A 25,949-nucleotide genomic window follows, 5' to 3' on the forward strand; every position below is an offset into this window, starting at 1 on the left:
TTCTCTTCCCTTCTAAGAGTAAGGCTGCCTCCAGGCTTGCTCTGTGTGCTCGTGCTCCGTGTGTGTGTGTGTATCTAGCATGGACTAGGCAGGTAAACCTATTTAATTTTGGGGCTCAGTTTCAGAAGGCTGACTAACACTCCAGCATCAGCTCTATCAGCAATAAATGTCATGTTTTTGTCTTCTATATGCCTTCCTCTTTTGTCTTATTTCTTAACTGATTCAGAACTCGGGCAGGGAAGATGGATGCTATTTATGTGGACCCTTTGAACCTGCCATGTCCACGGAAATGAATTATGCCTCCTGGGTCTTGGCTTTCGTGTTCACTGCTCCACAACTTGGTGCCCAATGACCACTAGCACACCATCCACCCAAGGTAAGCAAGTGAAACAGTCCTGCCAGGTCTATGAGCTGAGCTTGTATAAAAAACCCCCATCAGGACTCTCCTGTGGCCAACAGAAGGAGGACCTGGGAAGCCTGGAGCGTGAAAATCTCTGATTAGTGAGGGAAACCTTGTTCCTCCTCAGCAGAAGGCTTGTCCTACCCAGAGTCTGCTCACTCACCTGGCATGGGGCTCCTTATAATCCTCGCTGTCCAGCTGCGCCTCATACACAGCTTGGGGAGGAGGTGGAGGAAAGTCATCCAAGCTATTCACCAGGGTTTCCTGGCTCAGTGGAGGAGGTGGGGGTGGGGGAAGAGCTTCAAATGTGGGGCTGGAAGTGGCGTTGGGGTGCAAGTCCTTCACAAACACTTCATCATCATAGTCCTCCGGAGGTGGTGGGGATGCCTGCAGGACCGACTCGGATATTCGGAGGGAGATCCTCCCCAGAGTGCTTGGGATCCCAAGAGGCGTGTCTGGGTCAGAAGTGCTGCTTGAATTGGGAAGATTCTGCTGTTTTTTATAGTGCTTCAGGTCTGCAAACTCAGGCAACGAGGATTCCTCGGGGAGGCTGTCCTCTTTGATTGCATGGGCCCATTTCACCCGAGGCGGGGCAGGCCTCTGAGGCAGTGAGACACGCTTCCTCATTCCTTCTTCTATCCCATGCTCTGGGCTGTTGGGCTCATGGCCTCTTGGACTGGGAGGCCGGGCCAGGCTGTGACCGTTGCTTCTGTGGGCCACTGCTGGGGTGTACAGCAGAAGAGGCTGTTGCCCCGTCTGACCATCCCTTCCAGTTGGCTGATGCGTGGCAGCCTGTGAGCAGTAGCTGGAGGGGACAGAGGAAGGCAGAGCTGAGCTGAGGGGGGTCAGCGATACAGCCCTGGGGTCTGTGAGATGTTTTTGCATTCCTGCGGGCAGTGGCCTAGGGCAAGGCGTTCTGCCAGCCTGCCTCTGATGGTCCAGCGGTCCAGGACATTCACTGGGAACTGAGTCACCACTAACTGCTTTGCAGCCTGAACCACCCCAACGAGGGCTAGGATTGTGTTTGAGCAACAGCACCTCTTCTCGGCCTCTTTCCGAACAACTGAGTGACCTGGAGTGGGATACAAACACGAGGGTTACAGCTCTGAAGAAAGGGGCAAACACCGAGCCCAGAGTTTGTTAAACAGACAGGAAAACCATTTGATGGGGAGAAGGGCTCCAGAGAAGCAGCACACTGTCTTCCCTGGGCTCCTCATACAAACAACCAAGTTTAAATAAAGTACCAGATAGGCATAAACTCCGACAGGAAAATGTCACATGGCAAGCCTGGGGTCACAAGGCATTTCCTTGTATTAGCTCCACCTCCCACCCCCAGCACCCATATAAGGCAGCTTTTGAGGACAGGCTTCAGGATATAAAAAGAAACAAGTAGGTACATTTCTTCCCCGCCTTTTAGGACTGCTTTGGGAACCAGCTCCGGACTCTGGGGAAAAAGAACGCTGCCTCACGCTCTCCCAGTGTGGGGCCCACCGGGAGGTCTGTTTGGAAAGCATTTGCATGGGCTGCTGAATCTAGTGGTTTTATTTACAGCTTTCTGTTAGTCTCCTAGTGTTTTCATTTCTTAAAACAGAAAGTAAGAAGGAGGGGAGTCTCACCTAAGGAACACATAACAGTTCCCTCTCGAGAGAGACTGACAATAAGAAGCAAACAGGGGGCCTGGTGATTTAAACCACTGTCCTCCAGGCTCCAAGGAAAAACCCAACAATTTCCAATACTTCTGTTAGTGTGTTCTAAAGGGAAAAAGGAGAGCAAAACAAAGCAAACAGGAGTCTGCAGCGCTGCCTGCCTGCCTGTTACACGGCAGTTAACGTGAGGATACAGAAAGTCTCCAGCAAACCACCGTAATGTGTAAATTCCACATTTGGGGCTCCTGTTTAGGATGCAAGTGAATTTGGAGAGCAGATGGCATGTTTCATTTTACAGACCCGAGTCCTGCCTGCCACAAAACTGTCTGAGTGCCAGGCAAGGATAATGCTGCATATGATGGAAAAGACCGCAAAGAACCAAGTTAGCTCTTCCTGCGCCATTATTTTTTCTTTATTATAAATGCAGATGGTTCAATAAGGGGCCAATCTCCCTCAGATGCAGCCTTTCCCCCCCCATCATGAACCTTTTCATTTAGAGGCGGTTCCTTTACCAGGAACCTCTCAATACCCAAGCTTGGCTACTCTGTACTTCTTGGTGGGTTCCCAAATGGGTAAAGGAGAAACCCAGAGGTGGGCGATGCGCAGGGGTGCTCTTTCCTCCCACGTCTTATTCACTGTGGTACCCTCAGCACCCGGCACGAAATACCCTCTCAGGAAATATCTGTAGAACAAACGATGTCTCTTCTGCCCCACGGCTCTTTAGACTGTAGGGTATGAACTGTTTTTTTTTTTTAATTTTTTTACAATTTTAAAGATTTTATTTTTTTCCTTTTTCTCCCTAAAGGCCCCCAGTACATAGTTGTATATTCTTCGTTGTGGGTCCTTCTGGTTGTGGCATGTGGGACGCTGCCTCACCGTGGTTTGATGAGCAGTGCCATGTCCGCGCCCAGGATTCGAACCAACGAAACACTGGGCCGCCTGCAGCGGAGCGCGCGAACTTAACCACTCGGCCACGGGGCCAGCCCCGGGTATGAACTGTTTTTAAGCTTAGCATCCTCCAATAGGACATGGACTCACTGGAGTCTCATGTTTTAATGACCCATTCGGGTACCTTCATTTTATTTATTATATCTTGAGGCTTTTTAAAAAGGGGAGACATCCCTAAAACACACAATAAAATAATATTTACCCTTTAAAGATCCAACCCAAATAAACTTTGATATGATGTTTTTAGTTTACATCTAATCTTCTTAGTTTACAGGAACCATACTTAAACTGTGTATTTTGAAGGTAATCTATGAGTTAAATGCTTAGTTTGGTTGAGAATGCTTCTCCTTGGTGATTGTTTTGTATTTTTCCAAGAACCAAGAATATAGTAAAAAAGCTTTTGTTTGAGCCTCCTTTATAATAGACTGAGGGGCAAGCATCTGTTGCTATGTATCCAGGAATCCTAATATTCAAGAATGGAGTTTGAGAGCAAATGTCTCTTTTTTTTTTCCTTCATAGCATTTTTTTTTAATGTGGCAAAAAACACATTAACAAAATTTACAACTTTAACCATTTTTAAATGTTCAGTTCAGTAATATGTATATTCATATTGTTGTGAAACAGATCTCCAGAACTTTTTGATCTTACAAATCTGAAACTCAACGCCTATTAAGCAACACCTCTTTTCCCCTCCCCTAGCTCTTGTAACCACCATTCTACTTTCTGTTTCTATGAATTGGACCACTTTAGATCCCTCACATAAGTGGAGTCATGGAGCATTTGTCTTTTTGTGACTGGCTTATTTCACTTAGCATAATGTCCTTAAGGTTCATCCACGTTGTAGCATGTGACAGCATTTCCTTCCTTTTTAAGGCTGAATAATATTCCACTGTATGCATGTGCCACATTTTATCTATTAATCCATGGATGGAAATTTGTGTTGCTTCCATCTCTTTGCTACTGTGAATACTGTTGCTATGAACATGGGTATGAAAATACCTCTTCAAGACCCTGCTTTCACTTCTTTTGGATATGTACTCAGCAGTGGAATAGCTGGATCATATGGTAGTTCTATTTTTAATCTTTTGAGGAACCTCCATACTGTTTTCCATAGCAGTTTCACCACTTTGCAATCTCCCCAACAGTGCACAAGGGTTCCAGTTTCTCCACATTCTCACTGACACCTATTCTTTTGTTTTGTTTTTTGTGAGGAAGATTGGCCCTGAGCTAATATCTGTTGCCCATCTTCCTCTTTTTGCTTGAGGAAGATGGTCCCTGAGCTAATATCCATGCCAATCTTTCTCTACCTTGCATATGGGATGCCACCACAGCACAGCTTGACAAGCAGTGCATAGGTATGTGCCAGGATCTGAACTCACGAACTCTGGGCCACCAAAGCGGAGTGTGCGAACCTAACCACTACACTACTGGGCCAGCCCCTCTTTTATGTTTTCTTGATAGTAGCTATGCTAATGTGTGTGAGGTGGTATCTCATTGTGGTTTTGATTTGCATTTCTCTGATGATTAGTGGTGTGGAGCATCTTTTCACGTGCTTGTTAGCCTTTCGTCTATCACCTTTGGAGAAATACCTATTCAAATCTTTTCTTTAACTGGGCTACTTGAGTTTTTGTGGTTGAGTTTAGTTTTACCTTTGTCTGCAGACCAGTTCTCTTTTGGCAGTGCTCTAGTTCACTGCTAGTTTTCCCGTCTCTAGCTTTTAATTAATGCACCCAAGTGAGCCAAAGTCCTCAGCCTCACCTTGAATACTTTCTTCACTTTAGGTGCAGCTACAGGAGCAAGAGCACATAATATTGAAGGCTGCTCTTGGCAGTAAAGGAGGTAACTTGATACCCACTTCCTGACCACTCTGGCTGCTTCTAAGTGACACTGTTAGGTTGAGTTATTGAGAAGGGACTATAGAAAGAGAGAGAGAAAAATTACTGAATGAAATATAAGAAAAATTAAAGAACTAGCTTGAAAAAACATGGAAGGTAGTAGGGAGAGTTAAATGCATTATCATTAGTAATAAGAGATTGTAGTATATAGCCCTATGATGCTGCATTAAAACTATAAGGCATGTGGTTCAGGGGAACCTCTCTTTGGAAATTTCTACTTAGTAAAGCTCCATGAGTTCAACAATTCAAATTCTAAAAAATTGTCCATTATATTTTTCTACCCAGAAGAAATGATTTTGATGGCCAAAAAATTGTTTTAAATGACTTTCCTGCTATTTTCTTTCCGTAAGTGCCTAAAAATTATGATTTTGAGCCTTATTTTTTACTGCAGGTGCTTCCTGCGATTTGTCTTGCTCTGTGAAGCTGTTCATGAAATGCTCATTCTTCTAGTGCTTTCGTCTCCGGACCTGATCCTTTGTGCACAGAACTGGAAGAGAGCAGTCATATGAGAGAGGCCCCGTGTGTGAGCCATAGGTTATGTTGAGAACATACCCAGTTACTATTCTGATGCTAAACTTTTACAAGTCAACCATTGCCTCAATAGCACACATTCAAAACCTATTTTGAATAAGTATCGTTCTCAGAGAAAGTCATCTATAAATTAAAAAGTTCCCCACGGCTTAGAAAAGTTGAAAAGACAGCACATGACACTATAAAACCTCACAACATCACATTTCAATTTCTCATAGAGAGGAACAAAAACATTTAACTCCATCAGCGTTCATAAGGCAGAGGGCATCATAAATACGCATACATACCTAGATCCAGGGCCAGCCAAATTACATGGATCCTTCACAAGACCAAAGCCATTGTTTTCCCCCAAAAACACATCCTTGAAACACAAGAAAGGCACAGTGTTATTACCAAGAAACAGGCATTTAAATTTACCAAGGGGGTGGAGGTGGACCATTTACTGGAGGCTGCTATTTACTGTCAGGCACCACGGTGGCGCTCTTACATACCATCCCATTTCATTCTGACAGGCCCAAAGAGGTTACCTCTCCCAAGGTCACCAGCAGCGGAGCTGGGATTTGAACCTCACTCTGTCTCACCAGATGCCTCTCCTAACAAGGACCTTTTCTAAGCAAGAGATGTCTGATAGGAGTTATCTCCAGGGTTCACAACAACTGCTATACTTGAAATATGATGAAAATTAATTCAAAGGGCCAGGCATTTTTTTTTAAAGGTTGGCACCTGAGTGAACAACTTTCGTCAATCTTTTTTTCTTCTTCTTCTTCACAAAGCCCCCAAGTACATAGTTGTATATTCTAGTTGTGAGTGCCTCTGGTTGTGTTATGTGGGACACCGCCTCAGCATGGCTTGATGAGCGGTGCCATGTCTGCGCACAGGATCCAAACCAGTGAAACCAGGTCACCAAAGCAGAGCAGGTGAACTTAACCACTACACCACCAGGCCAGCCCCTAGGTCAGTTTTTGATAATGTAAAATTCAGCCCATGTGAACAGGTCCCTGATGAAGACAATGATGTTGCTGTTGATGATAATACGTTTAACTCTCAATTATTTATGATAATAGGAGACATGCAGAAAACAGAAAAATTAAATCCATACATAATCCCTAAACTTAATTTCAGCAACTTATTTCACCGTTTACTCCGTCCAAAGGGCTAATTGCTTTCCATTCCTTTTTTCTTTTCTTTTCTTTTTTTTGCCCAGCCAGTGGCAGAGGTTCTAATAAGCAATAAAAAGAGCCAAAGATGGTAGCAGGCCTGAAGAAGAAACAATCCTGAATATTACTAGTAATCGCAGCTCTTTCTTACTGGGCATTTATTGTGTGCCAGAAACTCCCCTAAGTTCCTTACAATCCTCAAATTATGTGCCTGGAGTGGTGTTAGGCACCTGAAATTTCCTCTGTAATTTAATCTGTAAGAATGGGGAGAGGAGAAATAATTGTACCTCAGAGAGGTTAAGCATGTTACCCATAGTGAAGTAAGTGGAGGAGCTAGGATTCAAACCAGGATCTCTTCAAAGCCCAGGATCTTTCTCTGGAATTTTAACAAGCTGAGTGGTGGCTGAGCTGGATGCAATCAGACTTCAATGCTTTGAGATAAAGGAATTCCATGTGTCTCTGATTTGCTCAAATATCACTATAGGCAATGGGAATTCCTGCTCTCCAGAAACCTTATGGTTCTTTTAAAGTCTTTCTCCATTCCACCCCCTCTGTTGACATGAATGTGCAGCTTTGCCAATAATTAAGTGGAAAAGCCTCTAGGTCCCCTTTAAGCTCCTACCCCAGTAACGTTTAAAAATATTTTCCCATTCTGTTATTTCCTCTGAATTACAGTATGAGCTTAAGTTGATATTCATGTGACTGTGCAGAAAATAAAGGAAGTTAGACCCAGTAATAGGCTACTGAGAGAACTCTCTAAATCTCCTGTCTATTGAAATACCATTTAGACAGAAGGAAAATGCCTTCCCAACCTTGTAAAAGCCCAAGGAGGATAAATTACTGTTGCATTTCCTTGCTTTAATTGTCAAAGACTTGATTTTCTATAAACTGGTAAGAAGTATAAAGTATTTAATATCACAATTTGGAAAAAAGCAGTGGCTATGGGAGAAATACTAGATATAGACAGAGTAATACCAATAGACTTTTGTTAAATGTCTGTTTCTGTTATCTCTGACTTCTGATGACCTAAAAATACACCAGTTCTTATTCTACATTAGGCATAGCATACTTAAAACTATAAACCTAAAGCCTATTGAATCCCAATTGTCACTCTTGCTTTGGGTTCTGGTTTAGATATCTTAATATCTCTATGACCAGGGAAATATGAAGACAACAATATTCATCTACGTTGGAGCATCAGTTTCAAGTATCTGCTAAAATGAATTAAAAATCCATTTGAAAAATCTTAAAATGTTATTTAAATATAAATAACAGTAATCAATAAATGTTAAAATGAAATCAATTCATTGGCTGAAGTTTTCAGATAGAATGTTTAACTCTCACTTCCCCTTTCCCCTCCCCCAGCCTTTTTTATTCAAGGAGGCAGCATCGTATAGTGACTTGAAGACTCTGGAGTCAGACAATATGGGGTCAAAACTCACTCCTACTACCTTGGGCAAATTTCTCATCCTTTCTGTGCCTCAGTTCCCTCATTTGTAACATAGTGATAACAACAGTATCTACCTCTTCGCACAGATCTAAGGATTAATTTGATGCTTATAGAACAGAGTACAATGACTGGTGCACAGTACACATTTGATTAGTAGTAGCTATTTGTACCTTAACATTTTGTGGAAAGTTGATTCAGTTATTGATGCACAAGCTTGAATGGGTGATTTTTGAGAGATTCTAAAACGATTTACAAGCTGTATCCTACAGAATCAAGCCTACATCCAACACTGTGGGATGCACTGAACAATTTCCTCAGCAATTAAATAATGTTTGTCACACCATCCCATGGCGAATGTTTTACCTATCAGAAGCCAAGGTCTCTGAAAATACTGTGAGAACCACAGAAGCCTCCAACTCACCATCTGGAAAAAAATTCCCAAACAGGAATCTTATTTCTCCAAAAAGCCAAAGGCTTTTTATAGACTCTGCTACATTTTATACGCAACGCATAGGTGTCAATTTCCATCTCTTGGATATTTTTCTGCAGCTTTGCAGGGCCCACCCATTTAAAAAACATTAAGTTTTCCAAAGTCTCATAGAAAGTAGGAAACAAGCAAGAATGTGATGTGCCCTTCAGCTCCATCTCTAATATTCATTTGTTCTGCAATTAAACCTTTCAAATGAACAGGAATTAAAGGAGACGTAATGGGAGGCCACATGTTGCAGAGAGGACCACAGCTAGCTAAGAAAAGGCCCAGGCCTGCTGAGCATCTGAGCAGCTCTCAGGCTATAAGTGGTGGCAGCCTTCTGCAGTCATTAATTCAGGCCCAAGAATGATCAATTTTTATAAACAGAGGAACTGGTTTCCATGCTGACCTTGTTCTGGAAACAGAAACTACCCTCACTAACAGACTTCTGAAAAAGAGCTGAATCCTTCTCAAAGGCTGGTAAAATCCTGCTCTACTCTTAGCATTTGGCTGGCAGGAGCCTGCAGCATTTGTTCAGGATGCCATGGACTGAGCCGGCACCAGAAATAGAATCCACATTTTGGGTTTAACTCAGGCAGATGGTCTCTACAGGGTCACTTAATTTGTTGGAGTTCTCTAAAGCTGGGATGAGAAAATTCTTATTTAACGCCTTCACCAAAGCTTAGTGATAATGGTAAAGTTCCTGGAATTTATTCAAATAAAAAAACTAGAATATAATATCTTGAAATAACAACCACAATAATTATGTGGAGGTTAGTTTTGTTTTCTTTTTAACTAGTTCTACAAATGAGGTAGAAGACAGCCTAATGAAGAAGAGCAGACCCTGCCATGGACCAGGTCTCAGGGCGGGCGAGGTCTGGGCGCTGGGCGGGGCAAGGAAGCTTAAGAACACCATGCCGGCACAATTACAATCTGGGGGACGACAACCCATTCTCAGAACTTGTAAGAGCAAAGCGGCACAGATAAAGTATTTCATTTTGAAATATTTTACCCCTCTGGCATCATACTCCCTCAAGTAAGTATCTAAATATGGTCTCTTTATTGAAGAGGGTGCCTAAATAACGTTCTGTATTTAGTTGTCTTTCTAAAAAGTTTTTCAAATAATATAAAGTATTTGACTGGGATTTGGAGGAATTTCATCATTTTCTTATACAACCTGTGTTTTAGCTCTATTTCCCAGTTTACTAGGCTTTAGAAATATCAGGGGGCAGTGGGGGGCGGGGGGGTGCAGATAACATTCACAGCCATCCAACCAATTCCCCAGGAGAGAATAATGACATCTAGCCAGGAATAAACAACAGAAGATGACTTGGTTTTCACCTAAACATTTCTATTCTCTTCAGGAGACAGGGAGAGAAATGAAGAAAATGTTTTGCTATGCAGGAAGTTAACGAAGCCCAGCAAACTAGCTGACATCTCATATTCAATACATGGGTTTTAAAAGTGTTTTAGTGGTAAGATAAGGACTGGAAATTAGTTCTGTTCTTCATCCTGACGGGAGGAAAATGGCTATTAAAGGCTTACAGAGGATTGCCTTTATAGATTTTTTTGTGGGTTTATACTGGGGAGAAAATATCTCTGAAGAGAAAATCTCTGGGAGGGCGCAGTATTCTCTCTCAGAAGGCGTGTGTATGTGTGTTTCAGAAACAGTGCTGCAAACACATTTCTCAGGCAGAAACCTCTGAATCCTTCTTTGTCTGAAGCTGCTTCCTCCAAGTAATGCCTCCCACACGCCGCCCCAATCCTTTGTCAACATCCTGCCCATCCTTTACAGCCTGGTTCAAACCCCATCTCCTTCAAGAGAAGCTTTCTCAGATCCCCTCAGTTAGAATTAACCACTTTCCCTCCCAAAGCATATTATATATCAGTGCCCCCAAATCATTCACCAATTGTTAGCTATTTATCTGTAATTCAGATTCTTGCTCAACTGTGAACCTCAGAAAGGCACGAGGCTTATTTTCCTTTGAGTTTCCTCCAATCCTAACATACAGTCCTTTTTATGCAACATACACTCTACAAATGCTTGCTGAACGATTAACTTCTCTGGGGGGGAAAAACAGAATTTGAGAAGGGGCAACGGAGGGCTATTCTCCCCTGTGCCAACATGTGTGTGAATTCCCACTGTCTTTAGGTGGGAAGGGCACCGCGAGGCAGGCCATGGATCTGAAGTGCAAGTGGAGCTTGAGGATGGGCTAAGAATTAGTTTGGGAGATTAACAGACTCCTGGGAGCCAGAGTGCTCAGGTTCTCCTCCTGGTCCTCCCTGATATTTCTAGTGGAAAGCACTTCATAACCTCTGCATGGTTTGGAGCCTTTATTAGAAAATCCTTTGATGTGAGAATTTGAAAGTCTGTGATTCTCCTCTCTCACCGGGAGAGTGCACAGAAAGAACTCGGGCGGGAGTCAAACAGACATAGGTTTGATACGGATAATATACTCTACTGCACAGGATTACTGTGAGGATTAACGAGATAATAAGCATACTTAGCTGAGGACCTGGTACATACTTAGAGAGGGCCAGGAACTCAATAACTATCAAAGTCAGTCATTGTGCCTATTTTGTAAATGCAAAAGTCCAATTCAAACACAGAGAATGAAAAGCTAAAATCGTTAAAATACTGAGCCAAAGCCTCTATTCCATGACTTAAAAAAAAAAAAGCAGAAAACAAATTACTCCTAACTTTTCTTAACCATGCATCCTTGCACTGAGAGGTGGGTGACTTCCTAAAATGAAGTTATTATATATCTCCACATATACAGATATCTATGTGTCTATATATAAGATAGACATATCTATAGAAAATACTATACAACTATATAGATCTCTCTCTGTAAGGATATCAGGGCACTGAGAAAGAAATCACCCCATGAAAACAAATGCTACTCCTTTCCGAAGGGGAGGGAGGGCTGGGAGGGCGGCAGGCGCCAAAGCTCCCGGGGCCTAAGGGGCGGTCCCAGGACCCCTGCTGCACGTACCTGGAGCTTCTTGTCCGCTGTGGGAGATGACCGCGACCTCACGTGGACCGGGACGGCCAGGACATCGGAGCGCTCTAGCAGGTCCTCGGCCGACATGGACTTCCCGGCCCTCCTGGCCGCGGCCCCCCACAAGGAGGGCTCCCCCGGGCTCCTGTCCATCCTCTGGGTGCCCTTAGGTCCGCCGTTAGCTCCCCCGGGCAGCTCCCTCGGGGCTTGGTCGCCGCGTCGCCAGTCCCCGGGGCGGCGGCTGATGGCGAAGGAGCTACTGCGATCTCGGGGGGCGCGTGAGGGCTCCCCGGGTGCCGGCAGGAGGGCGCCGGCGTCCCTGCGGCGCTGCAGGCCCGGCTCCCGCAGCGAGCTGAGGCTGGAGGCCGAGGCGAGCCCGGGGCCCTCGGGCGCCGCGGGGCCGGCCTGCAGGTAGGCGCTTTGCGCGCGCTCCCGCAGCGGCCCGGGCTCCGGGGGGCCGCCGGCCGAGGGCCGCTTGCCGGTCTTGCGCTGGATGTAGTCGGCCAGCGCGCTCTGCTGGAACTGCTTCAGCTCGGGCCCCGACAGGCTGAGCGTGGAGCAGGCCTTGCCGTCGCGCTCGAAGAGGCGGCGCCGCTCGGCCACCGTGCTCTCGGGGAAGGGCAGTGCCTGCCTCTGCGCGCCCAGGGCCGCCGGCTCGGCCTCCTCCGAGACCCCCACCTCGTTCATCTTCTCGGGCTCCGAGTACGAGCGCTTCTTCTGCTCGGGGGTCAGGCGCCGGCGCGGACCCCTCCGGGCGCCTAGGGCCGCGGGCCGGGCCGGCTCGCCCTCGGCCGGGGTCACGCTGTGCCGCTCGCGCGGGGTGTGCGGGGACGAGCAAGCGGGTGCCTCCGGGCTGCGCAGCCCCAGATGGGCGGAGGCAGGCCGCGGCCGCCAGGGCTTCGAGGCTGCGGGGGCCCCCAGCTCGAGGTCCCGGCGGCGGAAGGAGGTGGCCCCCAGGACGCGGGACTGCGCGTCCTTGATGCTGTTCCGGTAGGCGCGACTGAAGGGGGCGTCCAGCACCGGCGACTCGGGCGAACCGGGCCTGCTGTCCCGCCACATGGCCTCCTTGTCGGCCTCGCTGAAGAGCTGGAAGGTGCTCTGGCTGCGGGGCAGGCGCGCGTCCCGCCTCGGGGGCTCACCGGCCCGGGCCGGGGGGCCGCGGCCGCCCTCGGCGCCCCTCCTCAGCTGCGGACCGCACGGCTGTCGGGACGCGTCCTCTGGCTTCGCCTCCCCGTTTTTGAGGTGCTGCTCCCCATGGCCTAGGGGTTCAGTGGAGTCGGAAAAGCGGACATTGGCTTTTGTCTCCTCGAGGTCATTGCCAGAAACAGTGGAAGCTGGGAGCGTCCTGTTGGGCCTGTAGTGATAGCCATAACCGGAGCTGCCCGCAGCCGGGGGTCTCTGGCTGCCTTGTTCGCGCTGCTCAATCCTGGAAACCTTCTCCAGCACCGAGCAGTGCGGCTTCCCGTACTGCAAGGCCTGCAGGGCCGAGGCGCTGCCCGAGCTCAGCCTCCTCCGGCCCAGACTGGATGTCTGCTGGTGGGGTGGGGAGGGCGGCTCTTCATAGCCGGGGTCTGGACTGTGGAAAGAGGCCAAGGCACTGGTTCTCCCCTCGGGCCTCGGATAAGAAACCGGCCTGTCCAGATGGCTCCTGTGATCAGGAATAGCTTTCCTTCCAGAGTCCGCCTTGGTGTTGACTGCACAGGTGGGCCGGCCATCCAGGTAGCCCTCCTGGGCTCCCCCTTCTAGCTCCAGGCTACTTTGCTGCCTTAGACTCTCAGGAATGTTCTGGAGAGAGGAGAAGGCTGCCTTGGTCTTGCCGAAGTTGCTTGACGGGCTCTGGCTTAGGCCTTCTCTCTCCAGCCTCTGCCGGAGGTTGGCATTGTGGTCTTCACGGAAGTCACCCTCCCAAGGCGCTGAGGGCCTGGAAGATCTCTTGTCTTCCGCTGCTTGCCAGGCCTGAGCCTGAGGGGATTTGAGGCTGTGGTAATTAGAATATGGTTTGTCACTGTGGGTGCTCTTTTTCTCACTGGGATACGGGCTGTTGCCTTGGAGAGGTGTGAGGTGTCTCTTCAGGGAGGCATCCTCCTCGTTTTCAGGCACTGAAGGGAAATGGACTTTGAAGGGGACACATTTGGCTGAAGTTTCAAGTCTCCTCTCTACTGAGGACATTGGGTCATGTTCTGGGGGCTGGTAGAAGGCAAACCCAGGCCTGCTAGATCCATTTTGGTTCCCATTCTCATCAAGGGTAGCCATCTTGTCGCAGGCCCCCTGAGGAGCCGTATACCCGCTCTCTTTGGCCAGTGCAGGGTAGAGCGTGCCGTTACTACTCACGGAAGGCTGGGGCACCTGGGCAAAGTGTGGCTCCAGGGAAGGTACTGGGTAGATGCCAGTCGGCAGCAGAGGTTGGCCAGGTTGGGCCTTCTGGGTGTAATTATGCTTGGGCTTCACAGGGGGGCTGTTTTCTGGACTCTTCTCTAGCACAGTGTGCAGCTGCTCCTCTATGAAGGGAGATTTCAGGGGGCCTGCAGAGTTTGTCTGAGGCCGGCAGAACCGTTTCTGATCAAGGCTAGACAGAGAGCTGGGCCGCTCTCGGTGCCGAAAGGCTGCATAACTGTCACTCCGAGCTGGGGGCAGGGGCGCACCCACTTTAGGAGGCAAGTTGTCCGTGGCAGTCTCCAAGGAACTGGGGCACTGCTGGCTCCAGGATGGGGGTGGCGCTCCCTTGCCCCGAGGAACGTTATGCCATTTATCATAGCCCTGCCCATCTGCTGATGCTCGGGCTTCCCGACCTTGGAGAAGCAGGGCTGAAGAGTTCACCTCATATTCTGCTGAGACTCCCCTCCGGGGATCATAGACTGTCTTGACATAGCGAATGTCTGCCTGCCTCATCCCTTCTAGGAGGCCACCTCGAGCAGAAGTGGTATCCATGGAGCCTGAACGCTCTCGGCCCGAGATGCCAGGGGGTGGGTACTCTAGGATGCTAGAACTGGTGGAGAAGGAGCTGTAAGCCGAGTCTCTCTTGTTATGGAGGTGGCTGAGCTGGTCAATGCTGCTGGTGGACTTGGCAGGGGAAAGAAGATGGCAGGGTGGGTATCCCCCACTGGGCTCCAGGCTCTCCATGCTCCCCTGGGAGCTGCACTGGTCAGGGCTCCGTCTCAGATAAGCATGGTCATAGTTGGAGAGGTCACTTGTCGAGGAGCTGCAAGAACAGGAGACAAAGCAGTCAGCATCACTGAGCTGTTATCATTTAGCAGGCTTAGGCACAGGACCCAGCTTATAAATGTAATCTCGTGCAAGATGTTTGGTTTTTGGAAGGATGGGTGAAAAGGGCCATATTTGGGCCTTGCTCGGCCTCCCTGTGTGTTGTGACTAGGAGTAATTGCCCAACACTGTAACCTATGTGCCTCTAATTAATCACCCAGGCTTGCGAGGGGAGGAACAGAGGAAGGCATGTGGCCTTTGGGCACAGGCAGCACATTGATGTCATTTGCTAAGTGCTGGAAATGACATTCTGCATGTGCCAAGAAACGAGAGGTGGGGGAGGAAAGAAGAGAGGAAGAGGAGGAAGAGTGACCGAGACTGAAATATTGTGTCTCTTGGGGCTGTTTGTGGGAAGAAGGGGAAAAGCTTAGTAAGAGACTAGGCACGTGAGGGAGACTTTGAGTGCATATGTATATGTTTTTAGTTATTATCTTTCCTTTTTATGGAATTGACGGGCTACCCTGGCAAACTTCCTGGAATCTCAACCATGCTAGAGACAGTTTGTTTGTGGTGAGAAAGCCAAACATGAAGCTGAATGAGAGAAATACAGAGAGAAATCAGAGTCAGAAAAAGCTGATGAGAGAGGGAAGCTTCGTAGGAAGCCCTAATCACAGGAGTCCGTCCCCTTCTCAAGGCTGAACAAAGGCTCATACACTTGGGAGGGTAAGACCTTCTCATTCACAAGGTCCGCCAGGTGTTTTCAGAGCTGGCCTCGGGGAGGGGGAATGACTCTCAATCCAGGCATGGCACACCCCAGAAAGCTGCCTCAAAATAAAATTACGTACAATTAGCTTTAATTATAAATTCAAAATAGACTTCACCTAGCATGCCGGCGGGGCTTGGCGGGGAGGAATAGATAGGAAGGAATAAGTGGTTCAAAAATCAAACAGCAGGGCCGGCCCTGTGGCCAAGTTTGCTCACTCTGCTTTGGCAGCCCAGGGTTTCGCCAGTTCGGATCCTGGGTGTACACATGGCACCACTCATCAGGCCATGCTGAGGCAGCATCCCACGTGCCACAACTAGAAGGACCCACAACTATGTATCAGGTGGCTTTGGGGAGAAAAGGAAAAATAAAATCTTAAAAAAAAAAATCAAACAGTAGTCTCCATGGGTCAAACATTTGTGACTCAATGCTCTTTAAAGAAGGGTACATCACTCACTATGAGTTCTTGCCTAAGAGTTTCCACTTTTAAATGAATAGGCATTTAAGCACTATTAAAATTCATGGAGCTATTATTATGTTTCTGGACCTCATGTAAGTAAATATGGCACCTTAATGGCTGAGTATGTGATAATGCTTTCAGCTGCACTAAATCCAGAGTATATGGCAAGAGACTAGAAGGACCATATTCTTTTTTTTTTTTCTTTGAGGAAGATTAGCCCTGAGCTAACATCTGCTGCCAATCCTCCTCTTTTTGGGGAGGAAGACTGGCCCTGAGCTAACATCTGTGCCCATCTTCCTCTACTTTATATGTGGGACGCCTACCACAGCATGGCTTTTGCCAAGCGGTGCCATGTCCGCACCCGGGATCTGAACCGGCAAACCCCGGGCCGCCAAGAAGTGGAACGTGCGAACTTAACCGCTGCACCACCAGGCCGGCCCCAGGACCATATTCTGAATCAAAACTGGTGCTAGAATTTAATAGAGACTACGTTTTCAGCAACTCACCTCAGGAATGTAATTTTTCTCTGTCAGAGAAAGTCAACTTCCTGAATGGAGCATCCTACTTTGGGAAGGACAGGTTTAAATTCAAGGGAGAAAGGAAGAGAACAGCTCCTAAGCCAGCCAGACCAGGGAAATGAGACCTGGCACTCAATGGCATGGCAGGTGTCATTGCCAGATTTTAACCTGACCCCCATTCCCCTCTAAATAAAGAGGTTGTGTTAAAAATGCACATGACATAGCTCAGTTGAGGATAATCCCATATGACCCACTTATACTTCCCTTTATCTCCCCCAACAGAAGATTCAGAGCTAATTCTTCAAGGGGAAATGGAAACAGTAGATCCCATAAGGGCTGTTTCACTCCCCAGTTCTATGCAGGTGGCAGACGCTACTTCACCCTCCTCCCAACTGCTGAGAATTTTAACAGTCTTTCACTGAAAGGATAATTCAAATCTAACTAAGGAACACACACCAAAAAATCAAAGTAAATAAATGGATGGGTTAACTGAAACACTCACTATTGAGTGGGAGGAAATATCATCACTAACATATTTCAAAATATAGAGATGGTGTCTCGAAACACAAAATCTCTGGTATACATCTCTCTAGCCCGGCAGAGCAAGGGCAGAGTGGGTTCCTTCCTGGAGCTATAGGAATCTCAGGTGGAATGCATCACATGAGGACTTTGTGACATGCTCTTCCCTCCTACTTGGGGAAGGCTCCAGCCCCTCGGAATTCCCTTTCCCACACTGACTGGGGAATACGACCAAGCGACATATGCTATGCCATGCCATGCCATAGAGTGGCCTGACCTTGCCCTCTAGGAATAAGTTCTTCCCCCACTTTCTGGAAGTAGTCATTTTGATTATCTTTGCCATTTCTGCTTCCAAGCTGGCACTTTTAATGGTGGGTAAGCACTTGAAGGTCTTCAACCCCTGCAATAGTTCCAGCCCGCACAGAGACAGCCTTACTGTCAAGATGAGTGTGGCATGTGTCAAAGTTCTTACTGTGGTCTGGCTCTTTCTCCAGCCTCATTTTCTATTGTTCTCTTTCTTGCTCACAGTACCCTGGCCTAACGGCCTCCTTACTGTAACTCAAACCCATGAACTATATTCCCATGGCAGGGTCTCAGGGCCTTTGTACCCACTGTCCCCACCACGTGGAATGCTCTTCACCTGCCTCACTCTCTTCCTTTATTCAAGTCTCTGCATCAGAGAAGACTTCTAGAATTCACTATCTAAAGAGCACCTCTTCTCTCCTTACTCCCTGTGACTCTGCTTTATTGTCTTCATAACACTTACTGCTACCTGACGTTACATCATACCCAACTGGTTATATGAAAGAGATTTCAGTTGTATCTATGATGTTTAAAATCTGAAGCAAATATGACAAGATGTTTGTTAATTCTGTGGTGGATACATGCATTCTTATAATGTTACACTCTATTTTGTGTACTTACAAGCATTTTCTAACTACTTAAAACATAGCAAAGAGCACAAGACAAGTGTATGAAAACGTTTCCTGAAGTGTACTCACAGAACATTAATTCCTTAGATGATCAAATATTTTTGGAAAATACTGGACTAATAAGTTAAACAATTTTATTTACTGCAAGACTTCTGAGTCTTTAACAAACTATTGTTCATGTGATGTTCTAAAAGGAAAATATACTAAGCAGTGTTTTCTAAACTTATTTGACCCTAGAAACTTTTTGCCTAGGAGCAACTAATGGATTATTAATCTGTGGAACACAGTGGGAAACAAATATTTTAGGGTGGGGGCTTTTTATGTCTTGTTAGCCCTGTACCCTCAATAACAAAATCATCTGAGACATAGTGGGTACTGAGTCATATTTGTTAAATGGAGGAATCTGTGAACAAGTACTTGTACTTTAGTATTTTGATACTGTTATTTCATCCTCGTATGAGGAGGCTGGACTACATGACTTTTCCAGATCTCTCCTAAAGTACTAGGATACTTTAGGACCATTGTGTGAGATTTCTGTAGGACAGCAAAAAGACAGTGACAAGGATCCGACAGCAAGCAGCTGAAATAGAATTTCAGTCCAATTCCAGATCCAAGCCAGCTTGCAGACAGTTAAAATTACGTCTTCCGTGTCTTTATATTTCTTTCTCCCTCTCTCCTCACTGCTGCCCCTCCCCTCCCTCCAGCTCCCTCAAGCTCCAGCTTCTTCATGAGAAACAGATCCATGAATCTGGGACTGAGATGGGTTTCTGGAACTAAATGATGGCTGTCAGAGGAATGCCCACTGATTGATTCGGCACTAGACCACTAGATGCCACTGTGTCCCTCAGAAACGCGCCCGGAGGAGCCTCCATCTACAGCTGCCAGTGTCAGGCCCTGTGAGCAGAACAAGCCCGCCGCCAGAGCTGCAAGCCGAGGCAAGGAATGAGCACACCACAGGCTGATTTGTGCCGGGGCAGAAGAGAATCCACACGTCTGTGGCATTCTAGGTAATCTGAGCTTCCCTTTCCCGCTTCGTCCCCCATACAGTGCTTTTGTGCTGACAGTATTGTATCAGGGAGCTGTTCTGAAGCTTGACTTAGAGGGGCAGAGTGGGAGATACAGTACAAGGGCAGATCCACCTGCCTGAACCCCGCTGGAGGTTGGGATGGGGAGGATGACATGGGGTGGAGAAGCACAGCCTTCAGAATATTGCCCTTCCGATGCCAGCTCCGCCATTCTCTCGAGGCCTCTTGGAGCTGACCATAGTTCCTGTAAGCAGTTATTCTAAGCACTGACTGCAGTGGTCTTATTTCTGCCTTGGAGCCAGCATGCTTTTTACGTCACAGTATGACTTCAGATTTAGGGCCTCAAAAGAAGGTTGGGGTCAGGAAGGCTCCAAAGGACCCCACTGTTCAGGGGCCCTCTGTTAATACACACTTGCATTTTGTAAATGTGTTGGTTTCTGCCATTAACCTTGAAGTTCATTACCAGTTTTCACTGTGCCTCTGATAAGTCTTCAGCCTAATTATTATAATTAGTTATCATAATTATTGAGTGCTTACTTTGTTCCAGGAACTGCACTAAATGTTTTACATGTTATTTTGTTTAATCCTTGCTATGATCCAATGAGACAGATAGTATTAATTTCATTTTAAAAATGAGGAAACCAAGATCACAGAGGTTAAATGATTTGCTCAAGCTCATGCCGTAGGTGGTGAAGTTGAGATTTAAACCTAGGTCTGACTTCAAAGCCCAAGTACTTGCCATAATACTGTCCTCCCTTCACACTGTTAGACACCCCCACACCTAATCTTCAAAGGCCTCCACACCTCCAAGCCCACAAAGCAAGGGCACTGTGCCTGCGTGGGGGTGGGCCCTTCTAGGGGACCTGTTCTCTGAGCACAGATGCCTCAGAGGGTGACAGTAAATTCTTTCAGGGTTATTGGGAAGGACATGAGCAAGGGAGAGGAGTGTCTGTAACAAGGAGGGTAATCAGGAAATGATCTCTTCCTGTAGCCTGCAGCCTACCCTAATACGCTGGGAGCCATGTCCACCATGAGAGGTCTAGGATTTGGCCCTTGATTTGACCGGACATGAGTGTTAATGGCCCTGAGTCCTTGCCTTGCCAAATGCATAGCCATCATGTTAGTTGAGTAATCCTTCCAGAAGCCAAGCCCCCCTCCCTGACACACGCAAGCATCAGCACTTGCATCTCATTGGTATCTAGGACCTTTGTTCTCTTGAACCTCCCACCTCCCTACCATTACCCTTATCCAAGCACTTCCCCAAAGTGATAATCAATAGAGTCCGACTGGTTGGGATCAGAAGATGGATTCCAATTTGCATGGGTTCCAAGTCAGTAGAGATAAGTGTAGGGGAGTCCTGGCTAAGTTCTTTAATGTGCCTGGGTGGTCAGGGTTGGCTCCCTTCTCCCCAATCCCTCTCGATTGTGTAAGGTCTGATTACTATAATAAAGCTCTTCTCCCATAACACTCACAGTCGCTCTGCTTTCTTATGACTGAACCTTGACTGAGACAGTGACTAGAAAGGCAGAGGAAATATAAATAGTGGTTACATGCAATGGCTTGGATTTGAGTCTTGACTCAGGTACTGATCATTTGTTTGACCTTGGACAAATTAGTCTCTCCAGGTTTCAATTTCCTGTTCTGTAAAATGGGGTTAAGAATACTGTATCTGTTTTAAAGGCATATAAAGGATCACATGAGATAATGTATACACTGGGCAGTCCTCAGTGTTAGTTTTTTCATTTGGAGCTAAGTTGGATAAAAACAGTGTTAACAGAGGGAGAAAAACCAAGTGGGGAGTTTAAGACATGAATAAAATCATTCAGATAAAAAACAGATACGTATTTGACTAAAGAAGAAAGGACAATAAGCATTGAGAGAAGAAGTTTGTCAATTTTTCTAGTATAGCGTTATAATGTGGAATTGAGAAATTTCTAGTATAGTGTTCTAATGTGGAATTGAGAAATGTCTGACTGAGAATAAAGAGACCCCATAAATATCTCAAATGGCCAGCCAGTGCTCAAAATAATTCTGGCCTCCCTTCCCACCAATCCAGCCCAGGATATGAAAAAGACTTGTACACATGTTAGGAGTTTTAGGAGGATGAGGAAGGTAGTGGGTAGAGATTGAATACTAGGGGTGAGTGTAAGAAAACATTCTCAAAACAGAAGAAAATGTTCTTTTTTGGGAAAAATCATTTGAAAGAAAGAACCCCTGGGTCTCAGCTGTGCCCACTTACCTGGAATGGTAGCTCTGGGGCCAAGGAGTGCCAATCATGCCCTGAGATATTTGCATCATGCTGGCATCGGGTTGGTTCTCCCCAAATTTGGTTGAATGCCAAGAGTGAGGTCGGCTGGCAAGTTCACTGCGCCTGGACAGACACAGGGAGGGACGCCCAAAGTTAGGCACATTGGCGGCTGAGTGTCTTCACTGATAGCATTTATGGATTTGGAAGCAGTATCCTCAGATACTGTATCCTCAGAAATCGAAAACAACCAAGGAAATACTAGAAAGTAGATCTTACTGCTTGTTTCTCTTACTTACCGTAGCTATTGCCTACTTTATTAATATTTTAATTTTCTTTTTCATTTTGACATAATTTCAGCCTTAAAATAAAAATAATGTAAACTTAGTATAAAGAGTTCCCCCATAAACTCTAGTGTACTGTCAGTGAGAATACAAATTGGTACAGCCACTATGGAAAACAGTACGGAAGTTCCTAAAAAAAAAAATTAAAAATAGAACTACTGTATGATCTAGCAGTCCCACTTCTGGGTATATATCTAAAGGAACTGAAATTAGGATCTTACAGAGATATCTGCACTCCATGTTCACTTCACTGCAGCATTGCTCACAGTAGCCAAGATATGGAAACAACCTACATGTCTGTCAAGAGATGAATGGATAAAGATGTGGTGTATATATAATGGCATATTATTCAGACATGAGAAAGAAGGAAATTCTGCCATTTGCAACAACTTAGATGGACCTGGGGCATTATGCTAAGTGAAATAAGCCAGACAAAGAAAGTCAAATACTGTATGATATCACTTAAATATGGAATCTAAAAGAGACAAACTCAAAAAAAGAGCAGAGTGGTGGTTACCAGGGGGCAGGGGGTGAAAGAAAAGGGGAGATTTTGGTCAAAGGGTAGAAACTTCAAATTATAAGATTAACAAGTTTGGGATTTAATGTACAGCATGGTGATTATAGCTAATAATACTGTGTGACATACGTGAATGTAGCTAAGAGCAGATCTTAAATGTTCTCACCACAAAAAAGCAATGGTAACTATATGACGGGATGGAGGTGGTGGCTAATGCCATGGTGGTAATTGTTTTGCAATTTATAAATATATTAAATCAATACCTTGTACACCTTCAACTTACATATTACTATATATCAATTCTATCTCAGTAAAGCTGGAAAAAAAAGAATTCCCACATAACCTTCACCTAGATTTTCTACATGTTAACATTTATTAATTTAAAAGCACATGTAGTCACATCGGTCTTTCTCAGCCTCTGCTTTTCCATATATAAAAATGGGAGCAATAAATTCCTTCCCACTTCCCAAAGGACTTTGTGTGGATATATGATAAAAGCTTTATGGGGATTCTGAAGTCCTCTGTCATATCCTGATGCTGGATAAATACTATTAATTTTTTCTAAGAAATATATAAAAATTTGCAGCTACCTTGATGTTAACACTGGTCTAAGCTACACAGTATAAACAACAAGATGTTCTCCAAAATAGTTTCTCATTTTGCAAGTCAATGACTTCAACTTTTAAATATCCTGCCCTTATAACACAAAGAAATGACAAAGCCAAAGGGAAAAAGTGCGTGTCTTTCACACAGTGATGCTGAAGAATGAATCTGGTAAAGAGGATTACGCTACTATAGAAGGTCAGAGACAGGAGAGGGTGGCTGTGCTTTATTTTTGGCAAAGAAGTGAGGCGAGCTATCAGGCATTTCATGCTGAAAACTTTTGAACTTTAAGACTATAGGGGATTTTTTTGCAGTTTAGAAACACTTTTATGGGATCCAGGAATCCACTTTGATATGTTGAAGATAAAGCTGTAAGTACACTCACCTATTCATTTTCTGTGAAAAAATAAATTCGCTTTTGTAATATAAATGAAAAATCATTCCCCTGATGCCAATAAAATTTCAAGAGTGTCAAGTATATCAGAATAGTATTAGCCCCAGTGTCTGGAGACTTGGGTTCTTTCCCTGGCTTTGTTATTAACTTGCTGTATGACCCTGTGTAAGTCACTTTGCCTCCCTAAGCCTTTGTTCATCTAAAAAATGAAGACATTAATCAAAGAGGCTGGATTAGCCTCATTTTAATCTGAAATAACTTTTAAAATGTATGAGAGAAATGGAAGGACTTGCCAAGAGAGAGAACGGTGATAGGAAAATGGTGTTGTGTGAAGCAAGAGCTATAGGCACATGAGACTTGCAGTAGTCGGTCAGTAAACATTTACTGAACTGAAGGAGCCTTTAGTCAAGTGGACTGATGTCTGCATTGCTAGATAGGCCAGGGGAAGTGAGAAAAACTGAAATCTCTCTTGATATATTTCTGGGGAAGAAAGAGGCTGGAATGTGGCTGAAGATGTCATCTCTGAAGTCAGACAAACCTGAGTTCTAATCCTGATACCATCAGTTTTTAGGTTTTAGATTTTAGGTAAATTTCTTAACCATTCTGAGTTTGCTCATCTGTAAAAGGCAGATTATAACAGAACCTATTCAGAGGGTTTTATGTGAGATTAAGAATGAGATAATGTACCCCCCATACATGGTAAGAGCTCAATAAATGTTAAGTATCATTATCATCAATTACTCATTATTAATGAATTGACAAACAGTAGAGAGGCCAGGGAGACAAGCCCATCAGAGAGATCCACAAGGAAGGACAGGAAACGGGCCAAAGAAGCCGAGTGAATGGAGAAGGAGAGGGGAATGGGCAGGAACTACTGGTGGCAATGGCTGGCCCAGCTCTGAGCTCCCCAGTAAGGTACTGAGAGTCAATAATTATGGCAGAGGCTGGTCTGAGACTTACTGTGATCACAGCCTGGAGGCCCCTGGCCACACTGGTGAGGGAGGGAGGCTACCAGGGCAGCAGCTGTGAGCCCTGGTCAAGGAGGAAACACAGGCCAAGAAGGAACAGACCTTGCCCACCTGGAAATTAGGAAAGAACTAAAGGAAATAGTAGCACAGCCTTGGGCTAAAGAGATGAAGCAGGATGCAAGATGAGGAGACCAACAACAGAAGCCAGTACACTACAACTTGTCTAGTTCCTTGCCCCCATACCTCTCCAATCCTCCTAACAGGTCTCAGGTAACCCATACCTTTGGGTTCAGCATGGTCTCAAAGTCAAATCAACCCTTTTCTCACAGGGAGAAATCAGGGAGCCCTAGGCTCATGACTCAGTATCTTGGCAGTCTGGTATTCCTGCTGCTGGTGCCACTCTGACCGTGGACACCCAGCTCCCTAGAAACTAGGTTGATGCCTCTTCAACCAGTTCATTGAAACCAGGCTGCCTCCCTTGAACCCAAGTTCCTCGTTGACTTAGATTCCTGCTTTATCACTCAGTTCCAGTGACTAGAAATCCTTCCTGGTACCCCAAGCCCCTCATGGGCTGGCCCAAACCACACAGCCTCTAAGTCCCAGAGTCAGGGTCCAACCCAGTTACATATGACTTTAGGTACTCAATAAATGTTATCAGTTAATCATACAGCAAAAGCCCAGAACTCAATGAAAAAATATAAAGTCTTTTTGGCAAGATGCACCTGCAGACATTTCATATATGTATCATTCTGGACCCAAACGGATCCAAAATACATAAGAAGAAACAACAAACTGTCCTCTTCTTGCCCCATGTTCTGGCTACCTAGTGAGAGGAGTTGCCAGGACCCCTCTCAGTGGTAGGGTGCTAGCCCTGGAAGTAGGTACCAGTCTTGAGAGGCTGATGGATGTAGGTGAAGAGTGAAGTCAGCCCAGCACCTGAGGATGGTAACACTGAGGATGACTCCTCAGCAGCCTCATCCCCCAATGGTATCTACCCATGCCTGGCTAAAAACACTGGTGCTGAGCAGCTTTTCCCAGCCAAGGGAAATGGACAGGCCTGAAAAATTCTATAGGGCTCTACAGAAAGAAGATCCCTTTTCCAGGCAAGGAGATGTAGCATGAGATAATGTTTACCAATAGCTTCAGGGGTTCCAGCAAAGCCCTCTAGTCTGAAATCTCAAAGGAGAGAAGAGAGGAGGTGCCCTGAAGTACAACATAGCTACCCAGGCTTAACATCAGTTGGTACACCTCCTTCACGAAGGATCAGACACCTTGCTCAAAGTTCTGAATCAGACTTTGAAGTATAAAGGGAGGCTGTGCATAGAGCAATGAAGATAAATGGGGCTGTTTCACCTAGGTTAAGTGAAGAAAATTGCTCTTTGTGCTCTGAAGACAATAGCAAGGCTTTCTTTTAAATGTAAGCTATCCAGACCTTTCCTCCATTTCCTTCCCATTCATTCATAGGACATCCGTAGAGACTTTCTACATGCCAGCCACTATGCTGGCACTGGGGATACAAAGAATAAAGTCTCATTAGACCCAAATAATTCACAGTACAGAAGAGGCAGCCAAGTAAACGGCTATAATACAATGTGATGGGTTCCATAAGAGAGATTTGTACAAGATGCTCGGTCAACTCAGAGGAAAGAGAGTCACTGACACTGTGGACTTAGGTCAAGAAGACTTCACTTTTAACTAAACCATGGAAGATTTCTCCAGATGGAAGGGGAAAAGGAAGGGAAGGACATCTACATAGAAGAAATAGCATGGGGGCCAGCCTGGTGGCACAGCAGTTAAGTGTGCACGTTCCACTTCAGTGGCCCAGGGTTCGCCAGTTCGGATCCCGGATGCAGACATGGCACCGCTTGGCAAGCCATGCTGTGGTAGGCATCCCACACATAAAGTAGAGGAAGATGGGCAGGGATGTTAGCTCAGGGCCAGTCTTCTTCAGCAAAAAGTGGA

At 45.8% G+C, this 25,949-nt stretch overlaps 1 protein-coding gene across 11 annotated transcripts in view; it reads right to left on the reverse strand.

The window, feature by feature from the left end:
- SHROOM3 (shroom family member 3) overlaps positions 1–25,949 on the reverse strand; it is a 253,208-nt gene that overhangs the window by 20,037 nt on the left and 207,222 nt on the right. For all 11 annotated transcript variants that reach the window (XM_046655963.1, XM_046655962.1, XM_046655965.1 and 8 more), the window contains 4 exons: positions 21,156–21,287; positions 11,493–14,697; positions 5,708–5,781; positions 564–1,472 (listed from right to left, as the gene is read on the reverse strand). In XM_046655963.1, the coding sequence (XP_046511919.1) occupies positions 564–1,472; positions 5,708–5,781; positions 11,493–14,697; positions 21,156–21,287 (4,320 nt within the window). The remainder of the gene's footprint in view (positions 1–563; positions 1,473–5,707; positions 5,782–11,492; positions 14,698–21,155; positions 21,288–25,949) is intronic.

This window comes from Equus quagga, chromosome 3, assembly GCF_021613505.1.
Source record: "Equus quagga isolate Etosha38 chromosome 3, UCLA_HA_Equagga_1.0, whole genome shotgun sequence".
In the NCBI taxonomy this organism is placed as follows: Eukaryota; Metazoa; Chordata; class Mammalia; order Perissodactyla; family Equidae; genus Equus; species Equus quagga.